Raw genomic sequence first — 22,233 nt, 5'->3', positions numbered from 1 at the left:
AAACTCTATACCCTCAATATATTTTTCTATGTCCTCTTTGAAAACATTTGTATAGTTAAGATATAAAACTTTTGACATAAGTGTTTCAATGTCATGAACTCTTATAGAACCACTATATAATAGTCTAGCAGATATACTATCCCAGTCTATATATTCTGCTTTTTTCAAAACCTCTCTCACAATATTTTTCTTATCTAATGGTATACGTTCCATCTTACCTATAGGTATCTTTTCTTTTAACTCTTTCAATATATTGTTTGTGTCTGGAATATGTTTGAGACGGTCCATATAGTTGTCGAAGTCATTGCATATAATCTTTGAGTCTGGGAATATTGTATGGCACAAATGGGATATATAGAAACTTCCACCGAACAAATCTACAAATGTTAGACCATTCGGTAGTTTCTTAAGTTCTCTCAATATAATATCTTTACATTTACTCTTATTTCCAAAGAACGGTAACGGTGGTTTTGTAAAATTCATTTATATATAATAATAAAAATGTTTTTTTCCCTGAAAAGTGACAGAAAAGTGACAAAGCATGAAAACATATATAATTTGTGAAAAGCGACACATTATATAATGTTTTCGACCCAGAAGAAGGCTTCTTCCCAGAAGCAATGGAGGAAGAAGAAGAGTCCTCCGAATTCACACCAGAAGACTAACAATTTTCCGAATAAAAACTTCATTTATACTAAACATCTTCGGGGCTAGAGGGCACGAAGTGCCTGGAAGCCCCACTACCTTTTTTTTTTTCAATCACTATTTCTTTTTCTAAAAGTATATTTTTCAAAAAAAATTAAGATCAAATTCGACAATTTCTTGATGAAAGCAAAAATATTACACATACTTCTAGATGCATGGGATAAAATATGCAATTATTCAATCAAGTCGCATGATTTGAAAAAAAAAATCTAAATTTGATAAAAATGTAGAAATTTTTTATTTTTAACTTGAGATTCGATTTTTTTGATCCAATTTGTGAATTTTTTTTGATCGGAATTTCAATTAATTTGTTGATCAAAAATGACCTCACAATGTTTGATCATAAGTGAAGTCATCTTCATGGGTATTTAGAAATTCCAAGAGAAATTGCTTATTTCTCGCAGATGTAATATCTGAGAAAATCGAATTTAAATATTCATAGAAACCCAAATCATTCTCCGGTTCGAATAATTCATCTGTTGCTTTTTCTGTTTTTTCTATGAATTTTAATAATTTGATTAATAAATCTTCATCAGGAAGAATTATTGCTGCATTTGTGATAAAATTCCATATTGAGGTAATATGGCAATAATTACATTTATAAAATGTAATTTTATCCAAAATTTTTTGGCAAATTTGCATAATAGCATTAATATTTGAAGCTGAGATTAAACCTGTGATTACTTCTGTAACTTTTGGAAAATCATCGCAATTTAATATCTCTTTATATTGAATTGAGAAATAAAAAAAATCAAATGGATTCATTTCTTCAATTTCAAGGAGATTGTAAAAATTGATAGAAGTGTTATTGCAACAAATTGTATTTGCAGCAAAAAATATCATTTGCTCGATTCCATTTTTGGAATAAATTTGCTGGAACAATGTTAAATTAAAACAGTTGCTTAATTTTTCTTCATTGTTTTCATAAAAAAGTAACAAGTTTGCAACTGAAATTTCAAAATTTTGATAATTGCCAGTTATTTCAGTAAATATATATATTTGCTTTTCTTCATCTAAAAATGGCAAATATTGATTTGCAATATTAACTAAAGTTTAGTAGTATATATGATGGGTTGTGTGACTTTTTTTGTAAACGTAAGAATTCATACAATATTGAACGATTTTGTATCATTTTTTTTAACATATGAAGTAAAAAATGTATGATTCTTACGGTTTTTATTCTTACGTTTTTGAATAAATCAAGAGTTAAAAATATTCAAAATTGTAAGACATTTACACTCAGCCCATACATAATGTAATAAAAAATAATTTTTTTAAAAAAATAAACCATTAAAAATTCATGTCTTACATTTATGAAAATTTATTTTTATTTTGTATGAAACCGATTTTAAAAATTTATGAATAATTTATAAAAAGTTTTTATTCCTACAATTCCTATATTACCATTAATAAAAAGAATATATTTTATAATAGTTTCATTTCGAACATGTTAAAATTTATCTGCACTTCGAAAAATTTTATTATAAATGATAATATAATTTATTAAATTAATATATAACTTATGAATTTTTACTTTTTGTATGAAATAAAATTTAGTATTAATAAAGTTATAAAATAAATTGGTGCATGTTAGATGTAAATAAGATATAAAAAGGTGTTTATGAATACTTTAGCAGAACTTCTACTGGTAGAGTTTATACTGGCAGAACTTCTACTGGTAGAGTTTATACTGGCAGAACTTCTACTGGTAGAGTTTATACTGGCAGAACTTCTACTGTTTCCCTCAAAATTGAATACTTTAGCAGAACTTCTACTGGTAGAGTTTATACTGGCAGAACTTCTACTGGTAGAGTTTATACTGGCAGAACTTCTACTGGCAGAACTTCTACTGGTAGAGTTTATACTGGCAGAACTTCTACTAGTAAAGTTTCTACTGGCAGAATTTCTACTGGTTATATATGGTGTCAATTTTTTAAAAAATTTTGAATTCAATGAGTTATATCAAAAATAAAATTCTTGAATAGAGTAAAAAAATTTAAATAATTTATTTAAATATTTTCTTCTGACATTTTTGAATAATTTATTTTTTTAATTCGTAAGAAAATGAGTGGATCAAGATTCGTAACCGTCAATCAATTAATGGATGCTCTTTCACCAATTCTTGAAAATGTTAAACAAGTAGATGTTTATTTCGATGATTATGTAGAAAGTTTATATTATAAAGGTAAACATAATATTAAACCCATTGCTTTTGCATTTGATAATAAATTAATTGAAAATGCAAAAATTTGGGAATTAATTCCAGATATTGAATATATAACGAATATAACTAATAAATGGTTCAAACGAATTCCAACCACAAAAGTTCTTTGTAAATTAATGATCAAAACCGAGGCCAAAGAATTTCATGAATTTACATATCATCCAAATAAAGTTTCAGAACTAGAAAATGAAAAACTTCAGAAAAAATTAAACGATAGACTTTCAAATGATCGTATTGAAAAAATAAATAAACTAGCAGAAGTTGCATTTAATAATGAAATATTTGATGAATATAACCTTGAACTCAGTGATGGGCTTTAAGGACCCGGGCTCAACGAGTCATGATTTATGAAATCAATTATTTGATTTATTCTTTCTTCAATCTCTTCTATTCTTTTTGTTAAATCATCTATTTTCATTAATGAGGTGATTCTTGATTGAGGAATAGATTTCAAACTAACCACCCCTTTTATTTTTGAAATTTTGAATCCATCAACTTTAAACATTTTATTCAATTTACATGTTGTCAATTCTTCAAATAATTTTTTATTATTAGCATAATAGTCATTAAATTCTTCAACAGATGAAAAAATTTTTATTTCAGTAATTGGTTTAACAACGTTTATTTTTTGTTGAACATTTTCACTTTCATTTATTTCTTCCTCCTCTGTTTCATTTATTTTTAAAATTGGTTTCATTTATCATTAAATAAAAATTAGAATATAAGTGATGAAATATATTTTTTAATTAATATTAAATCAGAAATGGCGGCAGGATTCTTTAAAAAATTATGGGATGGAATTAAGAAAGCTGCGGGTTGGGTTTATAAAAAGGTTATTAAACCTGTTGCAAACTTTTTGGCACCAGTAGCGAAAACGGCAGGAACTATCATAGGTGGAGTATTAGGTACAAAGCAGGTAATCCGGCGATGGGAGCACAAGCGGTAACGCAATTGGTGGAATAGCTGAAGGAATACTTAATAAAATAGGAGGTAAATAGTGGAAAAATAAATAAATATTATTTTTATCTTAGTATCGGTTGTAGTCTTTGATAAACTTTTTCTCCTTTATTTAAATTCTCTTATTGGGCAGCTTTTGGTGTTATTGATTCAGCTATGTCACTAATTGCTTCTTTATTCTTAAATATCCAATTTGCTCCCTTCTTCAATGTTTCCCAAACTTTACTCGCTCCTCTTTTTACTTTATCCCACAGTTTCTTAAATATACCTGCAGCCATAGTTGATTATTTCATTAAAATTAAAAATTCATTTTCATCTTTTAATTTTGATTTTTTATTTAATCATAAATGACGACTAACTATTTGGTGCCAAACACTAAACCGGTTAATGGAAATGTGTTTCATTCATTCGAAAAGATAAATGAAATATTCGCAAAGAATGACGGTAGAAGATATTATAGAGAACTTGAAAGTTCATGCTATGACTCTGATGCTCCATATTTTGATGATAAACAAACTCATTTAAGAATTACAAATCCGGCTCATGATGTGAACCAATTAGGTGACACATATATTAAACGCAAAGTTAAAGCAACTCTAGTTTCAAATAAAGCTTTCACATGTGATACCGCTTTTAAATGCATGCGTTTATTCGTTGGTTACAAATCATCAAATCAAAGCTTTAAACAATTAGAAGTAGAAACCGAAAGAGGTGATGCCGGTTATCTTCAGATGGATTGTGCCCGTGAATCTTTCGCATTTGCAACATATAAACCAAAATCAGAAAGGAAAGTTAAAAAGTTTGTTCATTCGTTATATAATAATGTTCAAAAATATGATAACTCAGTATGTGGTAAATATATTGACCCTTCAGAAGTTTTCAAGAATGCAAATAAAGAAGTTGATGTCACTTTTGATTTGTTTTGGTGAAGATTCTAAAACTTTATCAAAAGGAATATTATGATGAATATGTTTTACCTTTATTACGTAAGCCAAAAATAACATTTGATATCAAACTTGATGACTCGTTTTTGATAACAGATATTAGACGCAAGGCTGAAAATCATCAGTATAAAAACAGTTCTGAAGTAATTGAGGATTTATCACGTGTAATCCGTTTTGTAGATTGTGGAAATAAATATTTCATTCAAAAGGACTATAATATCCACGACAAAATGAATCAAATATCATTCGTTCTTCAATCAAACATGAAAGAGTCACTCAAAATGATTAAATTATTTAAAGAAGAAGGTAAAACAACAACAGCATGGGATGTACTATTAAATCAATTATCCTCATTAACCGTTAAGGGTGTTTGCTTTAAATCTGATTCCCCAGATGTTTTCTCAACGTTTCAGGGTTATAAATACAACATTCTCGAAAAACCAGATTACTCAAAAATTGAGATGTTTATGAATTTCATTAAAGAAGCCATTTGTGATAATAACGATGAAGTGTATAAATACCTTCTCGGCTGGATTGCATCAATGATTCAACATCCTGGAATCAAGAATGAAACAGCAATTATTTTGAAAGGACTTCAGGGAACAGGTAAAAACAGATTTACAGACATTATTTCTGAACTCCTCGCCGGTTATTCATGTAAAAACATTACTGAAATAAGTGAGCTAACGGGTAATTTCAACTCAGTTGTTGAAAATAAAATGTTTCTTGTACTTAATGAACTCAAGAATGTTGGTGAAGACAGACTCGCAAACTTCAACGCTTTGAAATCAATTATTACGGATAATGAGATTAGAATTAATGAAAAGAATCAACCTAGAAGAACAGCACAGAACGTTGCAAACTTCATTTTCGTAACTAATAACGTTTACCCTGTCAAAATTGAAGTTGGAGACAGAAGATATGTAGTTTTAAGGGTTAATGGTAAATTTAAGGGTCAATTTGATTACTTCAAGAATTTGATGAATTCATGCACTAAGGAATTTTATGATAATTTACTGACGTATTTTATCAATTACGACCTTTCATCATTTAATGTACGAATCATACCGATGACTGAAGCCAAACAAGATTTAATCGAGTTATCAACAAATCCTTTAGATGAATGGATAAATACACATTATGATGAATTGAGTGCAGGTATGACATGTAAAAATGCTCTATTCTGCAAACCATCAGACATGAAAGACAAGAATTTCCAAATGAGCATTAAGGATAAATGTGATAAGAAACAGGTAAGAATAGATGGTAAACAAACATGGTGTTATGTTTTGAAAGAAGAAATGAAAGGATTATATAAACAGGTTGAACCAAACGATAATGAGGATTCATTTACTGACGATGAAATACCTGTAAATGAGGCAGTATAAAGTATGATTGGAATTTATTTTTGCATTAATCCTCCTGTGTTGTCAAAATGTCATGTTGTCTCATTTTTTCAGAGAAGTTAAATAACCGAGTGACACATGGTGACGTAGTGACACCTTCAGTTATTCAAAAATAATTCATAAGTGCCTTCCTCATTAATCCTCCTGTGTTGTCAAAATGTCATGTTGTCTCATTTTTTCAGAGAAGTTAATTAACCGAGTGACACATGGTGACGTAGTGACACCTTCAGTTATTCAAAAATAATTCATAAGTGCCTTCCTCATTAATCCTCCTGTGTTGTCAAAATGTCATGTTGTCTCATTTTTTCAGAGAAGTTAATTAACCGAGTGACACATGGTGACGTAGTGACACCTTCAGTTATTCAAAAATAATTAATTATTGAATAACCTGAAAACATTAACGTAAACATTATTTTTGGGTCATTTACACTCATTACGATGAAGTCATGACAAATCATTTCCGGGACTGTTGTCAAAATGTCATGTTGTCACAAACTTTAGAACGGCATAATTTAAATTTTTATTTTTATCATAAATGGATACCCCACAAGCTCAAAATTTACCACGAATCATAACAAGGGAGGAAACGATAAAAATGATGCGAGAACTTGCTAAAAATAACAAACCACTAAAACTGAGAAAATGTGGTTATGCAGTAATGATGGAAAGAGAGATGTTGTCAAAGAGGAATAAAAATTAAATTTGGATTGAGTTTAAAAATTCATCTTTATTAAATTCATCTCTTCCAATCAATTTATTTATTCTATTAAATTCTTTTATTTTTGCTTCACTCAGTTTAAGGATTGAACGGTAAGTTTCTAATTTTTCGATTATTTCTTTATCGTTTTCAACCCCACCGCATTGTGGCTTCTTTTTGTAATAGCATATTTTTGATTTAATTATGTTTAGTTTTTTTTTATATTCATCGTCTGGACTCTTGACTGCTTCGTTGTCACTCATTTCTTACGAAATAAAAAAAATTAAATATTATTTAAATATAATGGAGTAATAAAATAAATCGGAATTTCTATTAATTTATTGTCAACTTCAACTAATGCATTGCCGTTAATATATCTAACAAATTCAGCTATTGTGTCAAATCTTCGTCTTCTTTTTGTCATTGATTTATCAGTTTTTCCATAATCGAGATGAATCAAAACTTTATCCCCTTGTTTAAAATTCATGAGCCCCGAATTAATTTGTTCACGTTTAACATCATTCAACCTTTCCATTTGCTTTCTAATATATTCCCATTCTTTTGAAATATCATTTTTCATTTCCACTGGTTTCATGTTTATAGTTCTATGCCATGTATTATTGTAATAATATACTAACTGCTGTATGATGGAGTCATGATTTCCATCCCAGTATATCTGACCGTTAACCCCTAACGCATCTCTAAGAGTTCTCATTACCGCATCAACTATTTTATTATGAAACGTATATGGAGAGGATGAAAAGAAAATTAATTTGTGGGAAATAATGAGTCATAGCTGCCTGAAATCCTTTATCACCATCACCCCTGATATTATCTACTCTTTCATGATCTAGTAAGTATTGAATAGCTCTTCTTGTTTCCTGTTCTGTTTTCCCTTTCACCGGAATGCAATATAAATATCTAGTGTTAATGTTAATGGCAATAAATAAGTAACGTTTCCTTTTGAATATTCTAAATGATCGATTTCGTATGAATATGGATATGGTGCAAATGAAGGGCGACTAAATTTTTCCTTTAACGGTTGAATTTTTGGGTCAATTGGTTTATTTAATATCTTGAAATCCTTTTTAAAATCTTTTTGCTTCTTTAATGTTTGAAATGGATATAATAAAGTGAATGATGAAGGATTAACTGAAGGAGGAGGTACTGTCGTTGGAGGTTTTGGTATTGCAAGTGGTTTAATTTTATCTGCTTTGATTTTGGATTTCATTCCTTCCTTCATTAATTCTGGATGTATTCTATTCATTTGTTTTAAATATGCTGTATATAAAGGTTTGATATACTTTCCCGCTTCGAGTTTATGTTGAAGGATGAATTCCAAAAGTTGATCTTCATTTAAAAGTCGGGCTGAATATGGTTTAACTAATGAATCATAAATTAAAGCTTGTGCTTCATTTATGGTCTGAAGGACCTGGGTGTTTTGTTCCTTTTGTTTTTGTTCCTTTGGTTTTGCCTTTGGTTTTTGTGGCTCAGGATTATATAATTTATATAATTCATCAATATCTTCTTCTGTTAATACTTTATTTTTGAAATCTTTCAACTGTTTAAGCTGTGATTTAGTTTTTCCCTTTGAATATTCATTATTTTTAATTTTGTCTTTAATTTCAGAAATTATTTTATTATGATATTTCAAAATTTCATTTTTATAATATGGATAATAATATTCCATATCATCACCCGTTATATTATTATTATATTTTTGGAGATATGATTTTAATTCATAATAACTAAGAAATTTTTGATTAAGTACTAAATCAGCAATTAAATTTTTAAATCTGTGTTATCCATTTATATAAAAATAAAATCAATGTTTTAAGGGTGCCCACCTCTTTGAATCATAGTATCAAAACCATCATTAACGGTTCCTTTTGTCTCTTCTGTGGTATTTTATTAAATAAATGGCATACAACATCCATTTTCACAACATACAGCCTTAGTGTGTGCTCCTGTTAATGCAGTCTTACCAATTGTTAAGCGAGTCATTGACCCATTTTTAAGTTGTAAATTAATATTCTGACCATCAAATATCAATTTATCATTTATTATATCCAAATAATTTTTAGGTGTTAATTGTTTATTTTGTCGTAAACTAACACCTTTCATTTTTTGTGCAATCTTTTTAAAATCACTTCCATCAATTGAACCGTTGAATGATGTATAACACTTAGGCATAAAGCAACCATGTTATCACCTTGTTTCTCAATTGCTAAACCCAATAACTTCTTCTCATGTGCTTTTTCTTCAGCTTTATTCTTTAATTTAGGTTTAAATTTCTCATCAAAACAGAAGAAATCAAATGGTGCGAATTTGAAAATGTTTTTATCATAAAATTGTTTATCGTAACAATTGCTTGAAATGCTTGAGTGTTAGGAAGATTTGGGTCGCCAGCGATTGCCCAATAAGATGAATCAGTATCACCTTCAATGAAATGAAAACGATTAACATTCATGCATTTATACATAAAATCATAAATGAAAACCAAATACCAGTATTTTGCGTTATCTAAAGTGAAGAATGCCTCTTGTAAACATGTATCACATCTATAAAATCTATCTTTAAGCATCACTTGATATGTATCCTTCCTATTTCTCTTATGTTTTTATTTGACATACATGCAACGCGTGCCTTCTGTGCATTCATTATTTTAGTCTTTGTGTAATTTGTGTATTCATTGCATCGTAACCATATGATCCATTAAGTGAAATCTTGCAAAATAAACTTTTTCCTTATTTCCTTCTAATTCAGCCTTTTGTCTTTCGTTCATAAATTCTTTCGCAAATTCATTAAAACAAGTGTTTTTAGTAAATGTTAAAATTGATTGAATGTCATCAATGATAAAATGAAATCTGTCTATTAGATACCAAAGATAATAAGAAGAAAATGGTTGATATTGGTTGTGTGTTGATGCTAACTGAGTTAATTTTCTCTGTTTCTGGTCAACTGGTAGATTGTTTGATTTCATGTAATTATACATAAAACTACCAATTGTTTTTTCATCTGTGATAATATCTAAGTTTCTTATTATCGGTAAAAAGTTTATGTAATCATTAATGTATTTTTCATCAATGTGACCCTTTACTCTCGCCACGAATAAAGTATTTTTCTTCTTAATTATTCCCAGTGCTTTTGCTTTCTTTGTTGCTGTATCAAATGATAACACCATTCAATCTTCCCGGCATATACATTTTATGGTCAGTATATTGAATGAAATCATGAGGATTAGATGAAAATGATGAAGGATATAATGAATTAAAATCAACACCAACGAAATGAGTCATAATGTTGTGGTGTCCTCATTTGATACAGTTTTAGTTTCTGGACTATATGAAAGTTTATTAATGTGCGTGATTCCTTTAAGATTAACACGATGTTGAACATTTGATAAACCACCAGTAATTCCATTACGGAGAATGTGATAAGCTTCAACTGAATCTAAAGTCATTGGTAAATTATTTTTAATGCATAATTTCTTAAATTGATTCTTAAACGTTGAACATCTTCATCTTTATTTGATTTTACGACATTGCAATAACAACACATTAACTGACAATTTTCTTTGGTATGTGGTTTTTCATTATCTATTCTATCCAATGTTGGTTTATTTGCATATGTAAACGCTTTACCACACATTTTGCATTTAGATGAAAGGATTAAATCGTGATAGTATTGATAGTCATCCATTGAAACATTATTTTTAGTATCCCTTTCTGCTTTTTCATCTTGTTTCTTATATGAATCAATTTTATATTTCCAATACTTTTTTGTTAATTCAAAACTTGATTCTATCTCTTCCTCAGGATATTTTTCATTAGGATTAAAGTCTTTATATGCTAAAGCGTAACGAATCATTGAAGCATTCGATGATAAAGAAAGATTATGAAGCATGTCAATTTTATAAACAAATGTTTCTTCGATAATTTTATCAATTGGGTCAATCATAATTTCAACGTCTTTATTGCAATAATGAATAAAATATTCTAATCTATTCTCAAAATTTTTAGCATCATTGAGATATATTTGATAATCTGAATCGGATATTGTTTCTTGTGTTAATGCTGAATAAATGAATCTTGAGTGAATGGTTCCTTTTTATATAATTCATCTTCGTAATTCTCCCATGTGATGAATTGATAAGGGAAAAAGGATTTAACACGTGATTTATTGTTTCCGAATCTTGAGTGAATTGGTCTAATGTTCCACCCGCTATATAATTTCTGATGTCAATAAATCTTAATTCATATGGACAGTTTGTTTTCTTTACTATGACTTGCTTAAATTGAGAAGAAGAACCCAGCATTGATTTTATTTTCCATTTTGCAGTGTTTAAATCATGAAGAATTAAATTTAAATCAAACTTTCCTGAATTAAAACCTATGATATTCACTTTATTAAATTCCTCATCTAGAAGTTCTTTAAATGCTTCCTTCTGTTTTTCATTTAATGTATGAGACTTCATTAATTCTTCATATTGTTCAATATTTGATTTAGCAACTAATGAACAGGTTGAAAATAAAAACTCAATCCAATCAGAAATAAAAGAATCACTCGAAGTTAAGCAAAAATTCCTCGTATATGTTTTATCACGGTCTACGACCTCGCCGCTTTGCGGCTTTAATTTAACCATTGATGATACCATGAATGGTTTTAAGTAAGCGTTCAAAGTTGCACACTCAGAAAGTTGTAATTCTTCTTTAGTCTCTAATGTTTCAAAGTCAAAAGTAATATAATATCTTGTCGGTTGATAATATTCCTGCAAATTATGTGCTAATAGCCATTGATATATCTTCTGTTTCGTGATATGTGGTGCATATGGTTGTTGTGTGTTTTGCAATTGAACGTCTTGAATTAATCTTCCATTATTTCTTTACATTTCTCACAATGTTTTAAAAATCTTCTTTGGTTTTTCCTTTCTGGATCATCACGGATAGAATATACTTCTTCTTTGCAAAAGGGGCAAACTTTATATCCTGTGAGTGCTTCAACGTCTGTAATTCTGTCAGCGTGAAGTTTTCCACATGGACTCTGTGTTAATAAAATATTTTACTGTTTCAAATTCTGGATCTATCATTATTGATTCCACTAATGGAAAGTCTACCTTGTTAATGTCTACGTCTTCTGGTTGAGGGTCACAATAATAAAAATCAATATTAACGTTTAACATTCTTGCTAACCTCTCACTTTCTGATGAAATGTCAAATCCTTCATATGCATCTATGGCTTCATTAAATAACTTCTACGAGTTTTAGGATTAACACCATCAGGAATGTTATAGAAGCGTTTAAATAACCTTCTACTTCGGCTCTTATTTGATTATCATTCATTTTAGCTGTTCATTTTTATTCATTATGTAAGAATAAAAATTAAAAAATAAAATAAAAATAAAGTTTATTTTTTTAAAAGTCCGAGACTCAGAGAGTCCAGGGCTAAAGCCCATAAAATGAATTAAGAACACATAAATTTTATCATCTGCGACGTGACGAATACATTTTAATTTACTCAAGAATGCATACCTGATACATTAAATCTAATTCCTGTCTTATTTAATTTCAACTTTGAAAAGGAATGTATGAATAGCTATAAAATGATGAGAAGATGTTTTATGGGTTGCTTCCATTTTTTTCTGAATAAATGAATAAATATAATGCTTATACGTTTTCATATCTTTTATGTCTTAATAACGAAGTGGTATAGACCTTTCCACTTCGTCTTCCTTCGGTGCTGTTCTTTCATATGAAACATTATTGGTATCTTCAACAATGAAACCACAATCACACAAAATTTTATAGGTTCCAATGGTTTCTTTTGATATTTTATCTAATAAATCAAAAACTTTATCAACACCCGTGCATTTATTTAAATAATAATTTGTGTAAATATCATGATCTTCTTTCTTAATCGTATTAGTTGCATATGTCACGTTTTTAAGAGCTTTTTTGAATTTTGCGGAATATAAAGGTGGTGAAAGTAATATACAAGGGTATTTTTCATTATCAATAAATTGTAACTTATGTTTACGAATAAATTTAGTTCCTTCTTCTGAAAGTGTTTCGTCTATTTCACCATCTAATAAATTTTGTGTTGATTCTAAGACATAATTTTTATATCTTTCTTCATGAGATTTCTGAACTTCTGATTCTGAAGCTGGGATATTCATTAAACCCTCTACTTCATTTTCAACTTCTCTTAATTCCTTAATTTTTTCATCTATTTCATCTCTTATTTTTTCCAGTCTTTCAATTTCATCATATTCATTATCTTTAATCCGTTCTTCATAATATTCAGGGAAAACATCAGGTTCTTTAGGTTTTTCTTCTTCAGATGTAGGATATAAGAAATTTATAACATCATCTTTATTCATTTTTCCATCATAATCAAATTCATTTAAAAACTCCGCAAATTTTTTACAATTTCTTAAATAATATTTATCAACTTCATAACCCGCCTCCTCTAATATATCCTTTATTTCCTCATTTGTGAATCCCATTTTTTTAACGTTGTTAGTTGTGACACTCATTTCATACAAAATAAAAAAATAAATTATTCAAAAAATGTAAGACATGAATTTTTAATTTCTTTGATTATGACTCCATTGATTCCATTCAGGATTTAAACAATGTTTAATTAATCGCGGAATATCTGACATCATCTATATATAGCTTCTTTTATAAGTGATGAAAAAATAAATTATTTTAAAATTAATGTCAATTTTTTAATGATTTATTTCATTATGTTTGGGCTGAGTGTAAATGTCTTACAATTTTGAAAATTTTTTAAATCTTGATTTATTCAAAAACGTAAGAATAAAAACCGTAAGAATCATACATTTTTTTTACTTCATATGTTAAAAAAAATGATACAAAATCGTTCAATATTGTATGAATTCTTTCGTTTACAAAAAAAGTCACACAACCCATCATATATACTACTAAGTTTGGGATAAATTGTTCCAGTTTGATTTTACAATTTGTGAGCACATTATGTAATATGTAAATTTAGTTAGTATACAAGTCTTGGGTACGGTGGCACTGCGTTCCACCTTACTCAATATAACCTTAAATATTTACAAAACCAGTAACGTATATTTTACAACACGAACGCAAAAACTAACTTAACCTTAAATATTTACAAAGCCGCCAACCACTTCACTAACGAACTCACTAATGTAAAAATAAACGTTCTCACTATCGTTCTCACTAACAACTTCACTAATGTTCTCATAAATTTTCCTCAATATCTTCATCATCAGTGTTAACCCTATTGTAGTCATACTTGAAGCCATAACTTTCTCTAACTTCTTAACGTACAATTTACATAACTTACCTTCGTCATCGTATGGTTTAATGATATAATATTTCTATCTTTATACACAGTCAATGAAAAGTCAACATGGTCTCGGATGTATTTGAAAGAACATGTTATGCTCAGGAAGGAAGAATAAATGTTTAAAATGTATGTTTGTTATACTGTGGAATTCGAATGAGTTGCTTTTGTTTCTGTCATTTACCATCCAAATAAAAAATTTCAGTAAACTTAAAAATAAACTTAAATTAATGATATCACACCCTCACACGTATGAAAACATAGCGCAAAAAATAAATTTAGGTGAAGTGGTGAAATCTCACCTCTTTTTTCACCTCTTTTTTCAGCCCACTTGAATTCATTACTTTATAACTCTCTTCCTTGGTTTCTTTTTATTTGCTTTCTTCACGTCTGTCTCCAACTTGACTGTCTTCTTCTTCCGTCCGTAATGATACCAGTTACTTCCACCAGTCAATGGGTCAAATGGTCTTTCGTAAGGGTTTCCATACATTCCATAGGGACCATACGGAAGAACTGCTGGTGGAGGAAGAGTTCCATCGACTCTATTTAAATGCATTGTTTCACCTTTCATCTGGTCATTAAAGTCTTTTGCGTGTTTTGACAACTCATCGTCCTTTCTAAAGCATTTTTCTGACTCAGTCGCAACCAAATTGGATGCTTTATTTATGAGCCCTATTTTATTTAATCTTAACTTCTTTGCAACCCAGCCTCCAATCTTCCCTTTATTTGCATCTAATGTCTTCGAAACCTTCCTCCACTCATTTATTTACTGCGTCATAAGCTCCAAGTGCTTTTGCTCCAAATGCTAATGCTTTTGTTCCCATTGCGGCTAAAGCTGCCCAAGCTACCATTTACACCATATTAAAATCATCTCTCTTCAATATTATCTCATAAAAGTTCTCGTTACTGGAGAAAGTCAATGAAACATAAACATTCTCACGGGCTTCGCCCTCACCGCTTTGCGGTCTATCTAACTTATTTCTATATCAATCTATTCTCAATAAATGTCTGAACATTGCTAACATCTTCTACAACAGTTATTTTCATCTGAATGACCTTCAAGAACAAGCTCATTTAATATGCTATTAAAATCATTTCAATAATGAGTCCATCCTTTCCATCTTTAGGTAGCACAACATCTTTCATTGAAGAAGGTTCGACAAGTTCTTATATTAAACTTACTGACAAAGTTTGTTATACTATAATGCTTCGGCGGCGAATACATATAGTTTGAAAGACATAATATAGATTCTTCAGCAAATTCACTTATACTGGATTTTACAATGTTCTCACGAGACCAAATACCACCAATTGACAATCTTGTAAGCAAATCCTGCTGAACCTTCTACTGTAAACGTTCGATGGTAACATTCCACGAAGGTCATCTATTGACATCTTTGAGTCACTGAATTTAAAATATTTTCTTAAAGCAATCGTCATTATCTAACCATTGCAATAGCTTTGAAGTTTTCATTCGCGAATATACATCTGCTTCATTAAATGTAAAACCTGACTTCTTTGCAGAGAGACTTTAAAAATCTATTGAGTTTGTTTCAAAAATTATATGCTATGGTGAACTTCTGAAGGTAATGGATGCCCTTCGCAGTCAGTTGTTCTCTCACTAACCGTTTGAAGCTTTTGTGTTAAAAACTTTCATGTCATCTCCTGTGTCTAGGTTCACATACACAGCAACAGGAAACTATCTTGCTTCTTTGTTTCATCATTATACCTCAAAACATTAAAGTTCTTCATAATATTGTTGCTTTTCCTGCTGGAATTACTTCGAACTGTCTTATTTCAATAGCTTTCTCACCTCCTACATATCTACCCAGTGTCTGGATATTCATAAGTATACTGACTTTCTTGAATTTTGGTAGGTTCATCATAACGTGTTCATAGTATGATCTTTATACTCTTGTTCAGTTAGACTCGGTGCTATGTTCTGAATATTTCTGACTTGCATTTTTAATGGAGATAAAATGAAGCATTTAATACATAACGTAGATGAAAGACATGAATGAAACTACAGAGCAAACTTAACTCTTCTCTTATTCTTCCTTTCAGCACAAAAGATTATGAGTTCTGTTCAAATGGTGTGTATTTCTATTGTGGAAAGATGGGTTCAGGTAAGACATTTAATTTAATTCGTCATAACTCATAACAAGAGCGTTTAGGAAATGACTCATATTATGACCAAATCATTATATCAGCAACTTCAGACTCTATGGACTCAACAGGAAAACATTTATGTCAAAGTTCAAGCCTCGGTCGTTAAAGTTCCAGACAGTGAACTCATTGAATTTCTTCAACGTTACATTCGACGTAAGAGGAAATATTATGGCCATCGTTGAATTTATACAGTCAGGAATGCAAAAGACTTCAGAAGAGATGGAAAGAATTATTGACAAACACCACTTACGTCAGTACTCGGAGTTTACGATATGAACGACTGACAAACTACATTCTGTCAAAACTTTCAAAATACCCCTTCAAAAAGTATCCTTCAAAACTCTGCTCGTTTGTGACGACTTCGCCGGAAAAGGTTTAGTGTCAAAACCAACTCACCATTAGCTAACATCATAAACTAAAGTCAGACATTACACTTAACTGTAGCAATAACTTTATGCAAACATGGAGGTTTTTAGCTTTAAACATAAAAACGTCTCATACTGACTTCGTTATCTTTCAAAGGTTTCTCACGTTATGATATTGAACTCATTTGGAAACAGTCAGGTATAACATTACCTTTTGAAGAAATTTGGGAAGCATATAAGTCTCTCATCTTCCTCGTTTCATACCTTGAGATTCATATCCATGACTAAACAAAACAATTAATTTTCACTGTACTTATGGGTGTAGGTGAAAATTTAATGAATCCTTCCACTGTGAATATTTCCACTAATTTTTCAGAAAACTATAATCCAGAATCAGTAGTAAGTGGTCACAGTATAGTCGATGACATGATCAAAGTGAAAATGTTACTGTTTACTAGGAATTCGAAAATAAAACAGAACATTTGTTGATACATTCACAACTGAGCCAAATGGAGGTATCATCAATGGAGCATTCACATTCAATGTAACACTTGGAAATGCTGTTAATCGATATAATTTGAAGGTTATGCTATTGACTCTTCAAACTTAACATCAAATGTTTTCGAAAGAGACTTCTTGTGAATGAAGCTCCAAAAGTCCAATTTACAAAGAGACCAGAAAAACGAATATTATGAAGGTAGCCATGTGAAAATAGAAGGCATAATTTGGGATGATACAGTAGCATCAATTAAATACCAAATTGAATGATGGATATATTTGGGAAACAGGCCAAAACTTTGAATGTTACAAATTAACAAAGCCATTCCGCGTTTCCTTCTCAATTCAGGAAGATTATAATAACTTTGGGCGGCATAAAATTTATATTTGGGCTCAAGATGAATTCGGCGTTAAGTCATCAATAATTAGTTCTGAATTCTATTACATCCAGTTTCATGCTCCAGAAATTTACATATCGGAAAAGAATAACGAAAATCGAGAATATCATCGTGGTCAAAAAATTGAATTTAAAGTTGATGTTCGAGATATTGATAAAAATCAATTGTTACTGTCAAATACAAGAAACCAGAAGATGATGTTACAGCTGAAGCCGACTCTTATATTTCTTATAATACAAATAATCACACTGACTGGTTCACTATTACTATGGAATATTACTGTTGCAACTAGTTTAGAGATCGGAAAAAGAAGTTAGTATCCCTAAGTCGTGTACTGAGGCACTGCGCGCCTCCTTACACAATATATGTGAATTTGACACTTTACAAAACCGTTAACGGTATATTTACAACACAAACGACAACACTAACTTAACCTTAAATATTTACAAACCGCCAACCACTAATGACTTCATTAATGTAAAAATAAACGTTCTCACTTACAAAAGTATTGCAACTCCTCCATTGCTGTGCTTCACATAACAGCTCATAATCTTCTGACTCACTTTCTTCTCATATAGGTCAAAATCACTGTCAAAATAAATGTTAGTAAGTTTTGACAAAGCTAATGAAACACGTTTACCGTTTGTATCGTATGCTTGTATAAACTTTCCATTCTTCATTCCTTCATAAACGCTCAAACTAACTTTACCCTTTCTCCCTCGTATCTGATAGAATGTATTTTCACGAGGAACGAAGAACAAATTCTTGAACTCATGACCGTTGTAGTTTGTTATCTCAATAGTTTTCGTCATTTACATCCAAATAAAAATTTTCAGTAAACTTAAAAATAAACTTAAAAATTAATGATATCACCACCTCTCACACGTATGAAAACATAGCGCAAAAATAAATTTAGGTGAAGTGGTGAAATCTCACCTCTTTTTTCACCTCTTTTTCACCTCATTTTTTGAACGTGTTTTGGATAAACGACAAATTGAAAAAATTGGGAATGCATGTGTGTATTTGGAAATTTGGCTGATATCATGTAAAACAACATTTTAAATTCAAGTAATGAATGGGTTGCATCAATAAAATGCTCTTTCACAATTTTGATTATGTCCAGAAATTTGAAAGAAGCATAATAAAAGATTAATTTCTTTGGTTTGTTGTAATTATCGACATCGAAATAAATTAAATCTTTTGGTGACTCTTGTTCTTTGATACCCTTAAATAATTGAGTTGACTTGAATTGATTATCATCGTACTTTTGAATACCTTTGATCTTTTTATTTCCTTTTTCCTGAATTGTTTTCATTTGATCTGAAGATGCATTCAAAAAAGATGGCCTGTTAAGTGGATCATCCAGATCAAGTTTTTTGTCGCATTCAATTTGAGCCATTTTCGGATCACCCCCTGTTTTATAAAATTAATAAGTACCCGACGATAGCATTGTGATAATGTGTGGTATTTCTTTGTCTCATCTTTGATTTGATTGTGATTATGTGTTCCATTATATTCTGTTAGGATATATTCTTCATCATCCTTTAGAAATGAGATACATGCTTCACATTTATCTGCACTGCACCTGAATTTTAATTTTGTTCCCCCTAAATTTGGATTTTTTTTAATTGATATGGACAACCTGCATGGCATTCGTTATCAATGACAGCTTTCATAGCATCTATATAAGATAGCCTTTCTTTAAGTTCGCATGGTGCATCGATATGCATCAAAAAAATGAAATGAAATTTCAATATCAAAAAAAAAACACAAAATTTGAAAAAATTCACAAATCTCGGTTTCTTAAAGAAAATGGCCTCTTAAACTTTGTGCATATATTCATCTATAAGACACATTGTATCCATATATTATTTAGCCAACACAACTTATCTGGTATCGAGAAAATTCAAAAAAAGCACAAAATTTGAAAATTGCTCGGTTCTACATTCAAAATAAATTTCATTAATTTTTACGTACATATTAAGGTACTTATCTTCTACATATATAATCTTCATTAGATATATACATGATAAATAAAATTCATAAAACATTAAAAATCAAAAAATTAGATGAACTTTGGCAATTAAACTTTATTAAATAATAGTTGTTTATAAATTATATTATATTATCATTTAATATTATTTTGATAATGAAGATTTTATTTTGCAATAATATAAACGAAATTTTTTACCTTATGAACTTTTGATGGAAATATGCAAATTTAAAATAATAAAGAAAGCCGCGAGCGAAGCGATCGGCTTAGTTCGAAGATTTTGATTCAAATCTTTGCTGATCTGTAATTCGCGGAAGCCGCGAGCGAATCGAGCGGCTTAGGTCTAAGATTTTGATTCAAATCTTTGCTTATATTCCTTAAATTCTTTATGAAACTCGCAACAGTTCCATAAAAAATTTTAAATTCTAAACTGTCGAAATTACCGATCGGTAATCACACCCTTCATGGGTGTGTCACTTTTTACAGGTGTGTCACTTTAAGCTAAAATTACCCCTACTCAAAATAAACTTCCCTTTCAAATTGAAAAAAAATCCCAGAGACCTTATAGCTCCTTCTAATGATCAAAATCAAAATAAATAATTTTTTCAAAAGAGGTAGTTTAGTTTACAAAATATTTTCCATTGATATATAATATATTGCATCAATTTTTATTTTTAAGTATATTTATTTCAAGTTATATCAGCTTGTCTCAATTTTTTTGAAAGGCTTTCAATTTTAAACTGATTTAATATAAATTTAATATTTTCATAAGTGTAAACGAAAATCATTATGATGTTACCTTTCTTAACTTACCAAGTCTTATCAGATCAATATGATGACGACCTTATTGTTAATACAACATATCTTAGGGCTTATTGGGGTTTGAGGTCAAGAGATTACACAGATTTTGATATTCAATACAATGAATTAGCTGATCAAGGGGGAGTAAGCTGGGTTCAAACAACATATTCAAACGGTGGTTGGTACCCCATCTTCAAAGTTGATGATGATGTCCAAACAAGAATACTTGGAAGGAATGGAGGAACAGCCACATACAAAGGTGTAAGGGCTTCAACAATAATCGAAGCTGTGCCAGAACTAGGTGAAAAATATCTTCTTATTACGTTTTCACTTAAAAATGAAGATGAACGTCCACATACTGTTAGCGTATCAGCACATGCAGATGTACAGATTAAACACAATGACCACGCAACATGCTATTGGTATGGTAATGAATCGCACAGAGGTTTGACAATGTATGATCCGAACTCAAAAATCACTCTCACTATACTTGTCAGAGGAGGCTATAAGGTTTTTGACGCAGATTTATTTTGGTTTGGTAGATGGGAAGGAACTCGAAATCTCCACTACTTTGATAACACCAATGAAACTAAAATATTAGAAAGAACAGATTCAGCCTTTTCAGTTAGCTGGTTAAATCATCATTTATATCCAAACAAAACAATTAATTTCACTGTACTTATGGGTGTAGGTGAAAATTTAATGAATCCTTCCACTGTGAATATTTCCACTAATTTTTCAGAAAACTATAATCCAGAATCAGTAGTAGTGGTCACAGGTATAGTCGATGACATTGATCAAAGTGAAAATGTTACTGTTTACTACGAATTCGAAAATAAAAACAGAACATTTGTTGATACATTCACAACTGAGCCAAATGGAGGTATCATCAATGGAGCATTCACATTCAATGTAACACTTGGAAATGCTGTTAATCGATATAATTTGAAGGTTTATGCTATTGACTCTTCAAACTTAACATCAAATGTTTTCGAAAGAGATCTTCTTGTGAATGAAGCTCCAAAAGTCCAATTTACAAAGAGACCAGAAAACGAATATTATGAAGGTAGCCATGTGAAAATAGAAGGCATAATTTGGGATGATACAGTAGCATCAATTAAATACCAAATTGATGATGGATATATTTGGGAAACAGGCCAAAACTTTGAATGTTACAAATTAACAAAGCCATTCCGCGTTTCCTTCTCAATTCAGGAAGATTATATAAACTTTGGGCGGCATAAAATTTATATTTGGGCTCAAGATGAATTCGGCGTTAAGTCATCAATAATTAGTTCTGAATTCTATTACATCCAGTTGCATGCTCCAGAAATTTACATATCGGAAAAGAATAACGGAAATCGAGAATATCATCGTGGTCAAAAAATTGAATTTAAAGTTGATGTTCGAGATATTGATAAAAATCAAATTGTTACTGTCAAATACAAGAAACCAGAAGATGATGTTACAGCTGAAGCCGACTCTTATATTTCTTATAATACAAATAATCAACCTGACTGGTTCACTATTACTATGGAATATACTGTTGCAACTAGTTTAGAGATCGGAAAAGAAGTTAGTATCCCTAAGTCGTGTACTGAGGCACTGCGCGCCTCCTTACACAATATATGTGAATTTGACACTTTACAAAACCGTTAACGTATATTTTACAACACAAACGACAACACTAACTTAACCTTAAATATTTACAAACCGCCAACCACTAATGACTTCA

The 22,233-nt window shown here is 30.1% G+C and overlaps 5 protein-coding genes and 2 pseudogenes across 7 annotated transcripts, besides 6 other annotated features; 3 read left to right on the top strand and 4 right to left on the bottom strand.

Annotated features, from left to right (window-relative positions):
* The first annotated feature begins 754 nt into the window (after nt 1-754).
* Nucleotides 755-1,760: a mobile genetic element.
* A 566-nt stretch (nt 1,761-2,326) lies between these two features.
* TVAGG3_0857770 (uncharacterized protein) lies at nt 2,327-2,677 on the top strand (the record flags this gene model as incomplete). Its single annotated transcript, XM_001291879.1, has 1 exon — nt 2,327-2,677. One exon carries the CDS (start codon nt 2,327-2,329, stop codon nt 2,675-2,677), a length of 351 nt encoding a protein of 116 aa, XP_001291880.1.
* A 2,124-nt stretch (nt 2,678-4,801) lies between these two features.
* Nucleotides 4,802-13,507: a mobile genetic element.
* TVAGG3_0857760 (uncharacterized protein) lies at nt 5,061-6,218 on the top strand (the record flags this gene model as incomplete). The annotated part of the gene is made up of 1 exon (XM_051249596.1): nt 5,061-6,218. One exon carries the CDS (start codon nt 5,061-5,063, stop codon nt 6,216-6,218), a length of 1,158 nt encoding a protein of 385 aa, XP_051085071.1.
* On the bottom strand, nt 7,217-7,648 carry TVAGG3_0857750 (uncharacterized protein; the record flags this gene model as incomplete). Its single annotated transcript, XM_051249595.1, has 1 exon — nt 7,217-7,648. The coding sequence occupies one exon, from the start codon at nt 7,646-7,648 to the stop codon at nt 7,217-7,219; it is 432 nt and encodes a 143-aa protein (XP_051085070.1).
* TVAGG3_0857740 (uncharacterized protein) lies at nt 7,832-8,494 on the bottom strand (the record flags this gene model as incomplete). The annotated part of the gene is made up of 1 exon (XM_051249594.1): nt 7,832-8,494. The coding sequence occupies one exon, from the start codon at nt 8,492-8,494 to the stop codon at nt 7,832-7,834; it is 663 nt and encodes a 220-aa protein (XP_051085069.1).
* TVAGG3_0857730 lies at nt 10,731-12,159 on the bottom strand (annotated as a pseudogene). Its single transcript has one exon. A coding segment is annotated over exon 1 (1,429 nt).
* On the bottom strand, nt 12,378-13,468 carry TVAGG3_0857720 (annotated as a pseudogene). Its single transcript has one exon. A coding segment is annotated over exon 1 (1,091 nt).
* A 362-nt stretch (nt 13,508-13,869) lies between the features above and the next one.
* Nucleotides 13,870-13,949: a mobile genetic element.
* Nucleotides 13,949-17,087: a mobile genetic element.
* Nucleotides 17,088-18,033: 946 nt separating this feature from the next.
* Nucleotides 18,034-22,233: part of a mobile genetic element that runs on past the window's edge.
* Nucleotides 18,667-20,216: a mobile genetic element.
* TVAGG3_0857670 (peptidyl-prolyl cis-trans isomerase protein) lies at nt 20,490-22,157 on the top strand (the record flags this gene model as incomplete). Its single annotated transcript, XM_001298499.1, has 1 exon — nt 20,490-22,157. The coding sequence occupies one exon, from the start codon at nt 20,490-20,492 to the stop codon at nt 22,155-22,157; it is 1,668 nt and encodes a 555-aa protein (XP_001298500.1).

Source organism: Trichomonas vaginalis, chromosome VI, assembly GCF_026262505.1.
Source record: "Trichomonas vaginalis G3 chromosome VI, whole genome shotgun sequence".
Lineage (NCBI taxonomy): Eukaryota > Parabasalia > Trichomonadida > Trichomonadidae > Trichomonas > Trichomonas vaginalis.
Note: the sequence above shows the minus strand (reverse complement) of the source record. Positions and strands in the feature narration are given on the sequence as shown.